The sequence below is a fragment of the Equus przewalskii genome, chromosome 12 (genome assembly GCF_037783145.1).
Source record: "Equus przewalskii isolate Varuska chromosome 12, EquPr2, whole genome shotgun sequence".
Lineage (NCBI taxonomy): Eukaryota > Metazoa > Chordata > Mammalia > Perissodactyla > Equidae > Equus > Equus przewalskii.
In genome coordinates, this window is record NC_091842.1 from 40,488,372 (window position 1) to 40,502,250 (window position 13,879).

General features: G+C 63.4%; 2 protein-coding genes across 6 annotated transcripts; both read right to left on the minus strand.

Annotated features, from left to right (window-relative positions):
* Positions 1–800: 800 nt before the first annotated feature.
* On the minus strand, positions 801–3,487 carry NTN3 (netrin 3). The gene is made up of 6 exons (XM_070568675.1): positions 2,432–3,487; positions 2,173–2,361; positions 1,938–2,087; positions 1,753–1,803; positions 1,571–1,645; positions 801–1,268 (listed from the first exon to the last, which is right to left on the minus strand). The coding sequence occupies exons 1-6, from the start codon at positions 3,357–3,359 to the stop codon at positions 919–921; spliced, it is 1,743 nt and encodes a 580-aa protein (XP_070424776.1). The 5' UTR covers positions 3,360–3,487; the 3' UTR covers positions 801–918.
* A 3,103-nt stretch (positions 3,488–6,590) lies between these two features.
* Positions 6,591–13,827, minus strand: TEDC2 (tubulin epsilon and delta complex 2). 5 transcript variants are annotated; one of them, XM_070568676.1, is made up of 11 exons: positions 13,694–13,827; positions 13,507–13,605; positions 13,229–13,299; positions 12,709–13,114; positions 12,154–12,207; positions 11,413–11,500; positions 11,140–11,251; positions 10,931–11,032; positions 10,290–10,480; positions 9,855–9,957; positions 6,591–6,845 (listed from the first exon to the last, which is right to left on the minus strand). In XM_070568676.1, exons 1-11 carry the CDS (start codon positions 13,717–13,719, stop codon positions 6,610–6,612), a joined length of 1,488 nt encoding a protein of 495 aa, XP_070424777.1. In that variant the 5' UTR covers positions 13,720–13,827; the 3' UTR covers positions 6,591–6,609. The 5 variants fall into 5 exon arrangements, with proteins under 5 accessions (XP_070424777.1, XP_070424778.1, XP_070424780.1 ...); XM_070568679.1 differs by lacking the exon at positions 6,591–6,845 and adding an exon at positions 9,419–9,463; XM_070568677.1 differs by lacking the exon at positions 12,154–12,207 and having other exon boundaries at positions 13,694–13,788.
* Positions 13,828–13,879: the final 52 nt, after the last annotated feature.

Below are 13,879 nucleotides of genomic sequence, written 5' to 3' on the forward strand. Positions count from 1 at the left end.
GGGGCACCGGGGGTCCTTGGGGCAGGACCAGAGCGGAGAAGCCCTGAGGCCGAGACAGCCGGACGGAGACAAGAGACAGGGACACAGCAGGCCAAGAAAAAGGCCAATCACAGGCAGAGCCGCAGCGAGGACAGGGACACGGACGCCGAACCGGCAGACAGGGCAGGCAGAGGTGACAGGCGGGACTGACGGGGTTCCAGAGGTCGCCGTCCTTGCTGGGAGAGGAGTCACAGCGCCCTCTGCGGGTCCTGGCGGGGGGCGGGGGAGCCAGTGTCACCGAGCCCTATGGGGGTCCACAGCTGTCTGTAGTGGCCACAGTGCCTCTTGGGGAGTCAGAGCGCTCTCTGGCGAGTCAGAGTCCCTGGGGGTGGGGGAGTCACAGCGGCCCTTAGGGTGTTCTCAGATTTCTGATGGGTCCTGGCGTCACAAGACGGTTCATAACTGTTGGGGGAGGGGGTCACCATGCCTTTTAGGAAGGTGAGAACACTGAGATCACAACATCACGGGGCGGGGGGGTCACAGCGACCCACGGGGTGTTCACAGAGCCCCGAAGTGTTCGGCCCCACAAGTGAGTTCACAGCCTTTCCGGGGTATCACGGTGTCCCTTGGACGGGGCAGACAGTGCGAGGGTGGGGGAACCGAGTCTTCGGGCATCACAACTGCTCAAGGGAGCCTCGAAGCAGCCCTGTGGGGATATCACATCCTTCTCTGTCGGGGCGGGGTGTGGCTGCGTCCGTCACACCCCATCTGGGCACAGGCGCCAGGCACCAAGGGAGGCGCCCGGCAGGGTCTGGGCGGGGGCCCAGATGGCGACACGCGCGACGCGAGCAAAGACTCCTCGGCAGGCGAATGCACTGGATGAACGTGCGCCTTGATGTGGGAGCAGCGCCCCGCCCGGACCCCGCCCGGCCTACGAGCTCATGCCGCCCCACAGCGCCCCCGCCGCTCGCGCCGCTGCAGCCTCCGAAGACGCCGCGTCCACGCGTCCCGCCATGGCAGCACGAGGCTCCCGCGGGCGGCGCTGAGCCCGGGCCCCCGGCCCCCAGGGTCCCCTGCCGCTGCCCCCGGCCCGCCCCCCAGCAGCAGGTAGCGGTGTCCCGGCAGTAGGCGCGGGCAGCCGCAGGCCGCGTCCCTCGCCGGCACCCACAGAGCGCTGCTCCCGCGCCGCGCGCGCTCCTCGCCACTCCGGAACACGGCGAGCACGGCCACCGGGAAGCGCGTCCACGAGCCGCGCGCCTCGCCGCGCGCGCCCACCGCCACCTGCACAGCTGTGGGAAGAGCGAGAAGGGGCGTGGTCAGGAGGGGCGTGGCCGGGAGGAGACGGGTCGCGCCGAGGAGCAGAGGGCCCCGCAGTGGTGGGTGGAGTGCAGAGAAGGGACACAGAGAGGACATCCACCCAAGAGGGGGGGCACAGAGAGGCTACCAGGGGCTGACGGGGAGGGCCCAGCGACAGCGGCGGTCCTGAGGGATGGGGGATGGCCTTGGGGACCAGCAAGGGTCAGGGTATCCAAAAGACAAGTGGGAAGGGCAAAGTGAGAAGGTGGGAGCAGGAGGCCTGAGGGCGGCCTACCGTAGTCCTTCCTGCAGAACTTCTTCAGGCTGATGCGGTAGCTGCCTCGGGCGGGTTTGCAGTGCAAGTCGCAGTCTGTGGGGGCAGGGTGGGAGGCTGACACAGACCCCACCTCCTTCCCCTGCCCGCCCCTCCTTGCCTCCGCGGACATGCCAGTCTGGGACTGTTCTGTGTCCACTCACTCTGGGGCTCCACAGGGTTGCTCTCCTCAGTGGGTCCAGGGACAGGGGTCTCTGCAGAGAAGGTGGGAGAATGGGCTGCATTTGAGGGGAACAGAGGGGTCTGCAGGGCTTAGGGGACAGTAGGCAGCAGCAGGGAGCTAGGGTGGCCTCGGCTGAGGCGGCTTAAGCAGGGCAGGGTCACTCACTAACGCAGGGTGCCACCGGAGAGCGGCTCTGCTGGAAGCCAGGGGCGCAGCGGTTGCAGGTGAGGCCGGTGACACCATCCTTGCAGGGACATTGGCCTGTTGTCTGGTTGCAGGTTTTGCCAGCGGCACCAACAGGGTGACAGTCACAGGCTGAGGACAGAGGTGAGATGGTCAGAAGCCCATCTGGGGATGTGGGAAACTGGAAGGGTGTGCAGGTGGCTGGTGGCAGGCTCACCCCTGCAAGCACGGCGGTCACTCAGGGCACGGCCCGGGTCTCGATAGAAGCCCTCTCGGCAGTAATGGCAGTGGCGGCCGGCGGTATTGTGCCGGCAGTTGAGGCAGACACCGCCACTGCGGCGGCCAGACAGTCGGTACAGCTCCATGTTGAAGCGGCAGCGGCGGGCATGGCCATTGCAGGAGCAAGCTGCAGGGAGGGATGGGTCAGGGGCAGGCTGGCCAGGTCCAAGATCCCCAGGCCACCCTCCAGGCCTCACCAAGGCAGGCGTGGGCTTCCCGAGCCGTGGCTCTCTGCCATGGCCTGTCACAGTAGAAGGGCTTGCAGCGGCCGCAGTCAGGGCCCTCGGTTCCATGTCGGCAGTCGCAGATCAGGTGACCCTGGGTGTCCAGCAGGCACCTGGAGGCATGCCCATTGCACTTGCAGCGCCCGCCCACCTGGAGCTCAGTGGCTGAGTAAGAGTAAGGGACCATGGTCTCAGAGTCCCTGGTGTCCCCCAGCATGGCAGGCCTTGTGAGCACTACTCGAATGTCTGTGGCGGTCACCCAGTCTTGGAGCACTGGGCTGCTGTCCAGATCCAGGCCTGGCGGGCTGCCATCCTGCACACTGAAGGCCAGAAGGCCACCACCATCAGGCTGGGCCTGGGGCTCAGGGAAGCAAAGAGCTTCAGGCCCGGGGCCAGCTGGGCCATCGGCAGGGGCAGGCAGGCGGCCATAGTCCAGGCCACAGTGGGAGGAAAAGAAGCCCAGCGGGGCCCAGCTGCGCCCATGATCCTGTGACTTGAGCAGGGCCACCGAGGCAGGGGGTGCTGAGCAGAAGCGCAAGCTCACGAACACCAGCTCAAAAGCCTTGCCCAGGGGCACTGTGAGGGTCACGTTGAGGGGCGCCTTCCTCAGCGAGTCGGAACGCCAGCACACAGGGTTTGCGGTGCTCCCTGCGGAGGTCAGGAGGGCGGCAGGGTGTGCCCGCCGCGGATCCGAGGCGTCGCAGACCCGCGTGGCCGGCCGCCCGCATGTGCTGGACGCCAGTACCTCGCGCCCCAAGGCCGCGTTCACCAGGCCGGGCACGCAGCTCCGGGGCGCGCCTCCCTGGTCATGGCAGGGGTCGGCGGGCGCTGGCGGCCCCGGGCTCAGCGCGGCCGAGAGCGTGCCTGCGGTCAGCAGGAGCCCCCAGGGCAAGCTGGGCATGGCCGGAGTCGCCGTGGGTCAGCCAGCCGGCCGGGGCCCCACGCCGCCGCCCTCGGGGAAAGAGAGCCCGGGTCCGAGGCTCTGCCCGCCAGCCCGTAACACCGAGCAACCAGAGCCCCCGGGCGGCCCCAGCCGGGGCCCAGAGGTGGGAGCAGCCGCGGGCACGCCCCGGGCCGAGCGCAGCAACGGAGATGTTGCCGCGTCCTGTCGCTGGGCCTGGAGCGATGACAGGCGTCGCCCCAGCTCCCGGCGCCTCCGCCCGCGGAGGCCCCACCCGCCACCCGCCGCTCCCACTCACCCACCGAGGGCCGGGTCGAGCAGGTCTCCCGGCCTCCCGGGAAGGGCCGAGGGCGGGCGGGGCCTGGGGCGCCGGGGCCGCCGCCTCCTCCCAGCTGCAGCGAGGGCGGGCGAACTGTGCCAGGAGGGGGTGGGGGGCGCAGCAGGCGCAAGCCTGGGCCCAGCCGGGGGCGGGGCTGCTCGGGCCGGGGAGAAGGGAGGGGAGGGGAGGGGGCCTCGTCGGCAGAGCCAGAATCAGAAGCAGATTCAGACACTGGCTGGGCCAGCGGGGGAGGGGGCTGGGAGGCCCGGGAGCCGGGGGAGGGGCCGTGGAGCCAGGAATGCGCTGGCAGGAGGGGTCTGGAGGGGGCGGCTCAGCCACGCAGCCCGTGGGGGACCACCCAGCAGGGTCCCCGGCCGGCAGCCAGGCCTTGACTGCTTCTGGGGCTGTTCCACGTGCTGGGCAGGGGTCTGGCCACCTCCTCCCTCAGGCCTATTAGGCAAGCTGCACCCTGGATCTGAGCGCTGGAACCCAGGCGCTCCCCTGAGTTCCTACAGGGCACACTCAGGGCAGGGGGAGCCAAGCAGGGCTGGTGGTTGTGGGGTACCCCAAACGCAGTGGTCTGTTCTAGTAGAAAGAACCCAGGATTGGGACCAGGTCTGATTTTTGAATCCAAGCTGCTCCAATTTCCAGCTGTGTGGTTCAGATTCCTTAACCTGCCGGAGCCTCAGTTTCTTTATTGGCCAGATGCCTGTTATTCAACTTTGATAAGTTGTTGGGGGGATTTGATGAGCTGCATAGGTATTGGATGTAGCCAGGGGCTCAACAGACTTGAGTCCCTCCTGCCCTGTGTTCAAGAAGGACTCCCCGTAGCCCCCCACTGGGGACTGGCCTGAGCTCACCTAAGGGTCGAGGCCAAACTCTTGTCCCAAAGCATCCCTGGGTCTCTGAGTGCAGTTGCATCACTGTGATGGTCCTGCTCTTCCAGAACTGGCAGGGAGGAAGTGGAAGCTGTGCATGTATGTGGGGGAGGTGAGTGGGTGGGTATAGCCCACTAGCTGTTAGGATCTCTTGGGTTCAGGGGCTTGGTCAGCTGTTGAAGACCTCTGGGGAATGATAGGGAATGGGGTTTGATCCATGGGGACGGCCTGGTTTCAGATGGCTCAGTGTCAGAACCCCTGAGCCTGGCTCACATACCAGCAGATTTGGGTAGGGAAATAGACAGAAGCCCAGCTGGGGAGCCTGGGCACCACCTGGGGATGAGGAAGCTACAGCTGAGAGTGGTTCCAGCCAAGAGGGGCCAGGAATCACTCTGGACAGAGACTACTTCCCCACCACCTTTAGGTCCTTGATGGGGCAGGCCAAGCCTCCTAGGAAGGGTTTTCCCCACACAGAGAGTGCAGGGAACTCGGGCATACAACCCATGTAAGAGCAGCTCTGAGGTCTGAAGTTTCAAAACGGAGGCTGACCCCAGGCCCGGCCCTGCAGCCAGTGAGGGACACCACGTGGTGTGTCTGTGTAGGCGGAGCTGCCACCCTCGGCTGAGGCACTGCAAGGACCAACAAGAGGTTAGAGAGGGGCAGAATCCTTGTGCCATTTAGGAGAGAAGGTGCCTCCCAGGGGAAAACAGAAGGAGAAGAGGAGGGAGCAGGAGGGCTGCTTGACCTCAGAGGAGCAGCAGGAAGGAAGACAGGGTGATGACACCCTCTGAGCCTCCTTTCCCAGGCCTGATGGGCACAAATGCAGGGGTGAGCGATGGAGGGACTGATGGGATGATGGGAGACTTTGAAAGGACTGAGCCAGGAGGACCAGAAGGGCTGCTGGCCTCTCCCTTCACCTTTGGCAGCAGCAGGAAGGCTGTGGGTACCCCTGCTCCACAGATCAGGTGCCATGGGGCCCCATATCTCAACTTTCCAATAAAGAGAACGTGTCTCTTATAACAAACAGCCGTGCATGAGTGAGGCCATTGGCAAGGTGCATGTTCTGCTCTGGGATGGGTCAAGTTCAGAAACAGCACCTTCCCAAACACCCTCTTCAAGGTTCTTCTGGTCGTCGGCCTCAAACTCGGCCTGGGATGAGAGGAGCCCTGGTGGGAGGATGGGGGCTGTGACAGATCCTTCTGGGACTATTAGAAGCAAGAAGGTGACCCACTGGCCACAGTGGGGATAAATGCCCAGGCCCAACACAGGGGTTCCACAGGGCCTGAGACAAGCGTCCAGGGAAACCCTGGCTGTCTGAACTTCAGGACTCCTGCCAGGAGGGAGGGAAGCGGGAGCAGTCTCTGCCCCCCTTGTCAGCTTTGCGGGCTTTGTCTGCAGCCTTGCCTCCTCGGGAGTTGGGGCTAGGGTCTGCAGAACATCTGGTGGCTTCTGGTGTGGGTGGAAGGAGGCCTCCGGGGCTCAGCCTGCTGCAAGTGTTCAGTGAGGTCAGCAGGCAGGGAGCCCAGGCCCTGGCACTCATTGCACCACCAGTTAGCTCCCCAGGGAGAAGGCTGCAGGTCTCTTCCCTGGAATGGCCTTCTGCACACATTCTCTTCTGGGCCCCAAGGCAGCTCTGGCAGATGGTGTGCTGGGTGTTAGGAAGGGCCTTCCTCCCAGCCCCCAGTCCAGGCTCATTGCTCCTTGTGGACTCATCACCTGGCCCCAGCCAGACTAGGGCCTCTCACACTTCCCATCTCTCTGCTGGGCCTGCCCCTCCTGGCATCTTAGAAGAGGCTCCGCGTCGCCGCCGCCGGCCCTACCTGCAACTCCTGATCCCCCACCCCCACTTAGAGTGACAGCCGCTAGCTTTAGGGCATGCAGGGAACCTATCTGGGGGAGAAAGGACAGAGGGGGCCTGACAGTTCCAGGCTTCAGAGAGCTGGGGTCTTACCCTTAAAAGGCTGACTGATCAAATACTCCCGGCCTAGCTAGCCCAGGACCTACTGTCCCCGACAGATGCTTGCAAGCCACCACTTGTTCACGGATCGCACATTTATTGAGCGCCTATTATGCCTCGTGGGGATTCCAACCCAGCGGGAAAGATGGACGAGTTGGGGAGAGGGACAAAGCAGGCTGAGCCTCGCCCAGGAGGGTGGCCACGCCGAGTTCGCAGCCCCTCGCCGCCCTGCACAGCCGGCAGGGCCTCGGTGCCGCGCAGACTGCCGCCCGCCCCGCGCTCAGCCAGGCCCGCTCTGCAGTCGCGACCAGCTCTGCGCGCCAAGCGAAACGCTGAAAAGCAACGTAGGGCGGAGAGAGGTGAGAGGAGAGCCAAGTCGGGGGAGGGGAGGGAAATGACTCGTAGCCCTCTCCACCCGGGTTTCCTGAGGGTTAGGAAAGGAACGGTTTGGGGAAGGAATCTGGGGAGGGGGCTTCCGCGACCCGGGCGCCGCACTGCGCTCGCCGGCCTGGGTGAGGTCCGTAGGGAGGAGGCGTCAGGCTCGCCGTGACCTCGCTGGAGAGGGGGCCTCGCGTGCCGGCTCAGGGCGTCCCCGGCTCGCGCCGCCCCGCGCGCGCGGCCCTCCGCCGCCGCCGCCGAGCGCGCCAGCACAGAAAGGCTGCGGCCAGGAGCCCGAGGCCCGCGCCGAGCACGGCCAGCGCCGAGCCCTGGGCCAGGTCCAGGCGGGGTCCGCGCAGCGAGAAGGTGATGGCCGTGGCGGCAGCGCCGGCCAGCAGGGCGACGACGCCGAACGGCAGGACGCAGCGCGGCCACGAGCCCCCCGCACCGCCGGTGGCCAAGAGCAGGGCGCGCAGGGCCCCAGGAGGCTCGGGGGGCGCAGGGGACTCGGCAGGCGCCGCGGGCGGGGGCTCAGGCGCGCTCATGTCGCGCTCGGGGTGGGTGTGGGGCACCCGCGCAGCTCCAACTCCAGTCCTCGCCCGCCACGCCAGAGCCGATTGGCGGGGATGCGGTGACGCCACCGGGAACGCCAGGGAGAGGAGTTTGCCGTCACCACCTCCTGGTTTGGCGCGGAATCGGGGGAGGTGGGCGCTAATCCTGAGGGGTTCTCCCTTTCCTGCTGTGGGCGGGTGTTTTGGGGCCTACCCAGAACTCCCCCGTCACGCTATCCGTGGCACCTCCCTGCCCAAGGCCCAGGGGTCCACAGCGGTCCGCAGGACATCACCAGTGCCCAGGACTGGCCCCGAATAGGTGGGTCACTGAGTCAATAACCTTTGGGTGCCCATCTGGGCCTCCCTAGGGATCAAGGTGGACAGCACCCCTGCTCTTGTGGGGCAAAGATCCAGTAGCGAAGGTGTACAATAAACCAAGTGAACCGGTGGATGAAATAATTCTGGAGACCACCTGCTATGAAAATGGAACCTGGGCTTCAGCAGGATGTTGGTGGGATTCACCCTGGGGATTAAGGGTTCCTTGAGACCTGAGCACCTGGAGGCAGCAGTGAGTGGCCAGGAGGGGGGTGGTTTTCGCCCAGGCTCCCCCTTTCCTATGGTTCCTGCCCTGGGCAGTGGATGGAGCTGTTTCACTCCCTGGAGGTCCCTCAGTGCAAGCAGGACCCTGGTTTTTCATGTCCTATTTTGGTCTCTCATCTGGTCCCTAGCAGCCCTCAAGACCCAGGACTCCATGTCCAAGGGTTCTAGCCAGCTGGACTGTGGAGCCCTTTATAAGTATAGTCTCCTGCCAGGGGCCTGGAGCCACCCTCAACATCGGCCAGTTCACCCTCATACCTGCAACACTTCACTTGGCCCTCAGCCTGGGCTTCTCCAGAAGCTACCTGCCTCCTGTGCCTGAGTCCCCTGCGGCAGAGGCTGGTGTTATTTCCTGTCCACACAAAGGCCAGTGCCCCAGGTCTGAGGATTGTGCTTGGTCCACATGGATGTTCAGGAAAGGTTCACTTAAAGAATGCCATAGCCAGGGCTGGCCCGGTGGCCGAGTGGCTAGGTTCGCACGCTCTGCTTTGGCAGCCCAGGGTTTTGCCAGTTCGGATTCTGGGTGCGGACATGGTACCACTCATCAGGCCATGCTGAGGTGGCATCCCACATAGCACAACCAGAAGGACCTACAACTAGAATATACAACTATGTACTGGGGGGCTTTGAGCAGAAGAAAAAGAGGAAAAAAAAGACTGGCAACAGATGTTACCTCAGGTGCCAATTTTTAAAAGAAAACAAAAACAATGAATGCCATAGCCTCCCAGCCTTCACCAGGGAGCAGCACAGCCCCCTACCCCACCCCCAGCCTCCTGGGGCCCTGCATGCACTGCTCTTGGCCACTGGGGACACACGGGGCTTGTGGCCACACTACACCCTGCCATTTGGCATAACTGTCCTGATGGCCAGCGCCACCACCATGGCCACCACCTTCTCACTGCGTGGACCCTGCCTGGACCTGGCCCAGCACGCGCCGCTGGTCATGTTCAGCATGGGGCTTGAGCTCAGCATCTTCACACGTCTCATTCATTTTCACTCCAGCCCCAGGGGTAACAACCACTACACCCAGTATGACAGTAGGGACAACACTGGGAATTGAGGCTCAGAGCCCTCAAGAATCTTTCTCAAAGTCCCACAGCAGCAAACGGGTCACAGTGTAAACCCAAATCTGTGACTGTTGTAAACCCAGAGGCCAGGACCTTGACCTCTACATTTTCTTGCCTTCCATGAAGCAACTGATTCTCCTTCAGCAGCGGAGGGAGGAGTCTCGGAGGAGGTGACAGTGGAGCAGGTAAGGGGTGATGGGTCTGTTCCCTGGCAGCAGCTCAGATGAGGGGCCCACAGTGGCCAGAGCAATGACCCAGGAGAAGTTGGTGGGCATGGGTGACAGGAGAGATGTGGTATAGCTTAAATATGTATTACTTTCTAAAATAGTTTTAATGTCACACGAGCGGCTTTTAAATCTAAAGCGAGAAAAAAAAAGGTTGCTAAGAAATACCCGCCTTGGGCCTCTGGTCTCCTGGAGCCTGTGGAAGGCCAGGCTGAGCCAAGCCTTGCCCAGCAGGTTTAACAGCTGTCACAAGGGCCTTAGGTTCCTCAGGAAGAGCCAGGGAGCCATCCCCATCCCAACTCGGAAACATGGCTTCCCAGGGTACAGGCATCTCTGGTCCCACAGCACCACTGAAAATTTCCTCAATCCACATGTACTTAAACCTGACCAGGGAGGGTGGGGCTCTCCCCAACGGCTTGCTCTCACCCCAGGGACCTGAGGCCTGGGAGTAGGGCTGGGGGGGGCTGGCCATGGGAGGGCTCAGTCAGCAGGTTCATCTCGCAAGATGGTGAGGAAGTGCTCACCTCCCTCGCAGAGCAGGCTGTGCACAGCCCGGCACAGCGCCAGCCAGGGTGGCCCCAGAGGCTCCTGTGTGCTCACCAGGGGGAGGAGTTCAGCCATCAGGACCTGGGGGCATGGTGCAGGGTGAAGGTTTCAGGGGGCCCAGTCCTGGGTGGCTGGCCCAGGGACCCCACAGGGAGGGTGGGGCAATTCCAGGGCAGCTTCAAGGCTCCATACTCCAGCCCCTGTCTCCTCCCAAAGCTCCATGCTCTCTCCTGCTGCTCCTTGCTGGTGTTGTCTCCAGCACATGCACAAGCCCAGGGGCTCCCACCCTCCCGGTAGGTCCTAGGGGAAAGTGCGCAGACCGACTCTTGAGGCTGCGCCCTCATGAGGCTCCATACCCGGAGTCCTCCCCACAGCACCCAGTCACCCAATCCCCACTGCTACTCTTGAAGTACCTTTTCCAGGTGGATCTGCTCGTCCAGCATGGCTACCCGCAGCCTGAGGGACGCCAGGGTCTGCAGCTCCTGGGTGCTGGAGTAAAGAAGCAACTGGGGGCTCCAGATGGAGTCTGCTCCTCCTCCACAGGAAGATGGGGCACTGGGGAGTCTCCCCTCAGGCCATGGCGCCAGCTGGTGTTCCATCACAGCTGTGAGGACAGGGGGATGTGGCTTCATGAGGTGGGGGTCAGGCACCTCCTCCTCACTTGCCTTCAAGAGGGTGTAAACACTGTCTTTGTCTCCTAGATAAAACCCTATTGTCCAAAAACAACCATCTCTTACAATACCAAGAGAGTCATCTGCCAGTACCTGTCTGATTCTCACATGCCACTTTTTCAACAACTGGATAAATAAGCAATCTACTCAGTGACAGGGTTCTGTATGTCAGCAGAGGGAATGGAGTCGGAGAGCTGTCTCAGCTGGTCCCACAAGGGCAGCTGGTGAGAACTCAGGATGAAGTGGGGTGACGTGGGGAAGGGTCTGACTGCCTCTGCTCTGGAGCTGCTGTTAAAGTCCCAACACTGCCGCATGGCTAGAGGACCTTGATCCCCGACTGGACTTCAGCACAGGTGTGGGTGTGCACAGGGTTGGGGTCTCACCCGCACGCAGTTCCTGTAGCCTGTGGAGACACTGCCCTGCAATGGCCTGCAGCCCCTCCAGGGTGAGCAGGCAGTGGTACTCCTGCATCCAGTCCACTGGGTCTGTGCAAGAGTCAGAGAGTACAGGCCGGGTGCATGCCGGTCCTGGTGCCCTCCCTGAGCCCAGCCCTTCCCATCCCGACTCGAGACCAGCATCAGGGCCCACTCACCTGCTGTGAGCTCTTCCCCCATTCGCTGCCTCAGCAGTGAGCAGGCCTTCCGCAGGCGCCCCACCTCTGCCTCCACCTCGGCAGCACAGAGCCTGGAGCTGGGCCAGCCTGACTGGACACAGGTCAGGAAAACTCCCCTGTAGCCAGGCCCTCCCCGGCCCCACCAAGGACAGGGTCCAGGAGTTGCTCCTCAGACTCACCAGGTTTAGAGCCAGAACCTCCCCCTACACTCCCTCCCCCAGGCTCCCTCAAGCCCAGCACGGATTTGGCCACCTGCATTTTCCGGAGGAACTGTGTCTTGGCGGTGGTAGTGGCATCCATGGAGTCACCGGTCTCTGTAGAGCTGAGTTGGGCCCACAGGCTGGGATGCACAGACGGGTACCCCGGGAACCAGAGAGGGACACGGTTATTCCGCCAGCTGGGCTGGGCCTCTGGAGGTAGGCAAGGGCCAGCCAGGGTAGGGGTCCCAGCCTGGGGTGTGTGGCTCTATTGAATGCCAGGAGGGGGCCTGCAGGCCTCCTGGGGAAGCGAGAGGACACTGACCATGAAAAGGGGACAGAGCTGATCCACTCTGGGGAATATCAGGAGAAAATTCAAGGAAGCAAAGGAGAGGGGTGGGTAGTGACTGGTAACTGGGACAACTGGTAAGAGCTCTGTGTGCTGGCTTGAAAGGCACCACCTCATTTAACCCTCAAAACACCTCTGCGAAGCTGGTACCATAATTTTCACCTCCACAGGGAAGAAAATTTGGGACTTGGAGACACCAAGTGAGACACCAAGTGGCTTGCTCAAGGTCTTGCAGCTCATGAGTAGCTAAGCCAGGGGACTCAAAGCCCACTGAGTCTAAGGTGCCTATGACAGTGCTAGCTGGACAGACTTTTAATGTGGAGAGTATCCTCACCCGGTAAAGAAAGCAGAGGGACCTGATGGACACCTTACCAACATGGCCCCAGCTGCTCTCCACATTCCCCTGGTCTCCCCTCGCCCCCACCCAGCTGCAAGATTCAGCCTCACCGGGAATTCTGGGAAGCCGCCTTCCTGAAGGCCATGGGCAGCCGCAGCAGAATCCTGCAAGGGAAGCTCGTACTCAGAGCAGCCTCACCTCACTTAGGGGCTGCAGGACCCGCTGCCTGCTCAGAACCCAATCAGGGAGGAGGCTTACCCCCCCCACCCCAAACCCCGGACGGGGCTTCCAGAGTGACCATGGGAGTCAGCCCAGGCTAGGTCCCCCATGGCTGAGTGAGGAGAGGGCACCACGACCAGAGCCCAGGCCCTCAGGGCCCAGCTGGAGCCTCCAGGCTGGCTGGATACAAGGATAGGGCACTGGACAGTCAGGGAGGAAAGTGGGACAGGCACTAGCACATCAGACCCAGCACCTTCACAGTCAGCTCTTCCACTCTGCCAGCTTCTGGACATGGGCCTCATGAGGTGGCACCAGGGGATCCCCTGGCCCACATCCAGCTCAACACCCTGCCCTCCCTGTCACCCCAAATCCCAGACTCCTGCTGCTGGCTAGGGTCTTAGCAGGTAGAGAGAGCAGTTCCTGCAGTAAGGGTCTGGGAAACCTACCCCTTCTGCTTGAGTGTGAAAGCTTCTGGGGCCTGAGGAGCAGCTGATGGGGCCATTTGTTGGTCCCTGAGGCCTGGTTCAGGCTTGGCAGCTTGAGCCCCTCTCGCCTTACAGGTCTGATCCCCCACTGACAGAAGCCTGAGCTCAGGGAGGCCCTTGGCAGGCACAGTGGTCTGGCGAACGCCCCTGGGGGGTTTTGTCTCTGATGCTCGGCGGCCAGCCTGGCCTGAGGCCCGGGGTGGGACAGAGGCTGTGGTGGCAGGAGAGACAATGGACCGAGACTTCCGGCTGGGGGCCTCGTCTCTTCCTCCAGCCTTAGAGAGGCCTTTTCGCACTCGTACAGCCTTCTCCAGTGCCTGGGTCAGAAGCTCCAGCTCCTTGAGGTCTTGGGGGCTGGGTGTGCGTGCTGCAAAAGCCAAGAGTCATGGAGTGGGCCTCACCACTATCCCCAAGAGGAGTCCCTCTCCACTGCACGCCAGAAGACAGGCCAGGGCAGCAACTGGTGGTGGCCGGGGCTTACCTGGAGGCCGGGCCTCTTCATTAGTATCTGGTCCTGGAGTTGGCTCCAGAGCCGGGGTCTCGGCTGGTTCCCTGCGAAGACACAGGGCAGCCGCGGCTCGGCCAGGAGGACCCAACAGACCCCACGGGCCCCCTGGGTTCGGAGCCGACCCCAGCCTCGGGGCCTGCAGGGAAAGGCGGGTCACGGACGACCTGCAACTCGGAAGTGGGCGCGGCCTCCCGGCCCGGGGCTCTGAGTGAGGTCTGAGGGACGAGGGAGGGTGGCCGGGGTCCGCGTACCAGACCCGCAGCAGCCGCCGGGAGACGCGCAGACTCCGCTCCAGCTGTCGCTGTCGCTCGGCGCAGGCGTCCAGGGCGTCCCGCAGCTCGGCCAACAGCCTGGGAGGGACGCAGCGGCGGTCAACACCCCGCCGGCCTCGGGGCGCGCCCCCTCCCGCCCCCGCTCCCTCTGCCGCGCGAGCCTTACCGGCGCGAGCAGCCGGCGGGCAGCATGAAAGCGGCAGCAGCTGCTCACAATTTGCCGCCCCCCGCCCCCGGAAGGTCCCGCCCCTTCCTGTCTAGAAAACCGTCCCCTTCCGGCCTGGCTGCCCAATCCCGAGCTCAGAGCCCAGGGCCCGCCCCTCGATAGTCCAGCCCGTCCGACTGTGGCCCG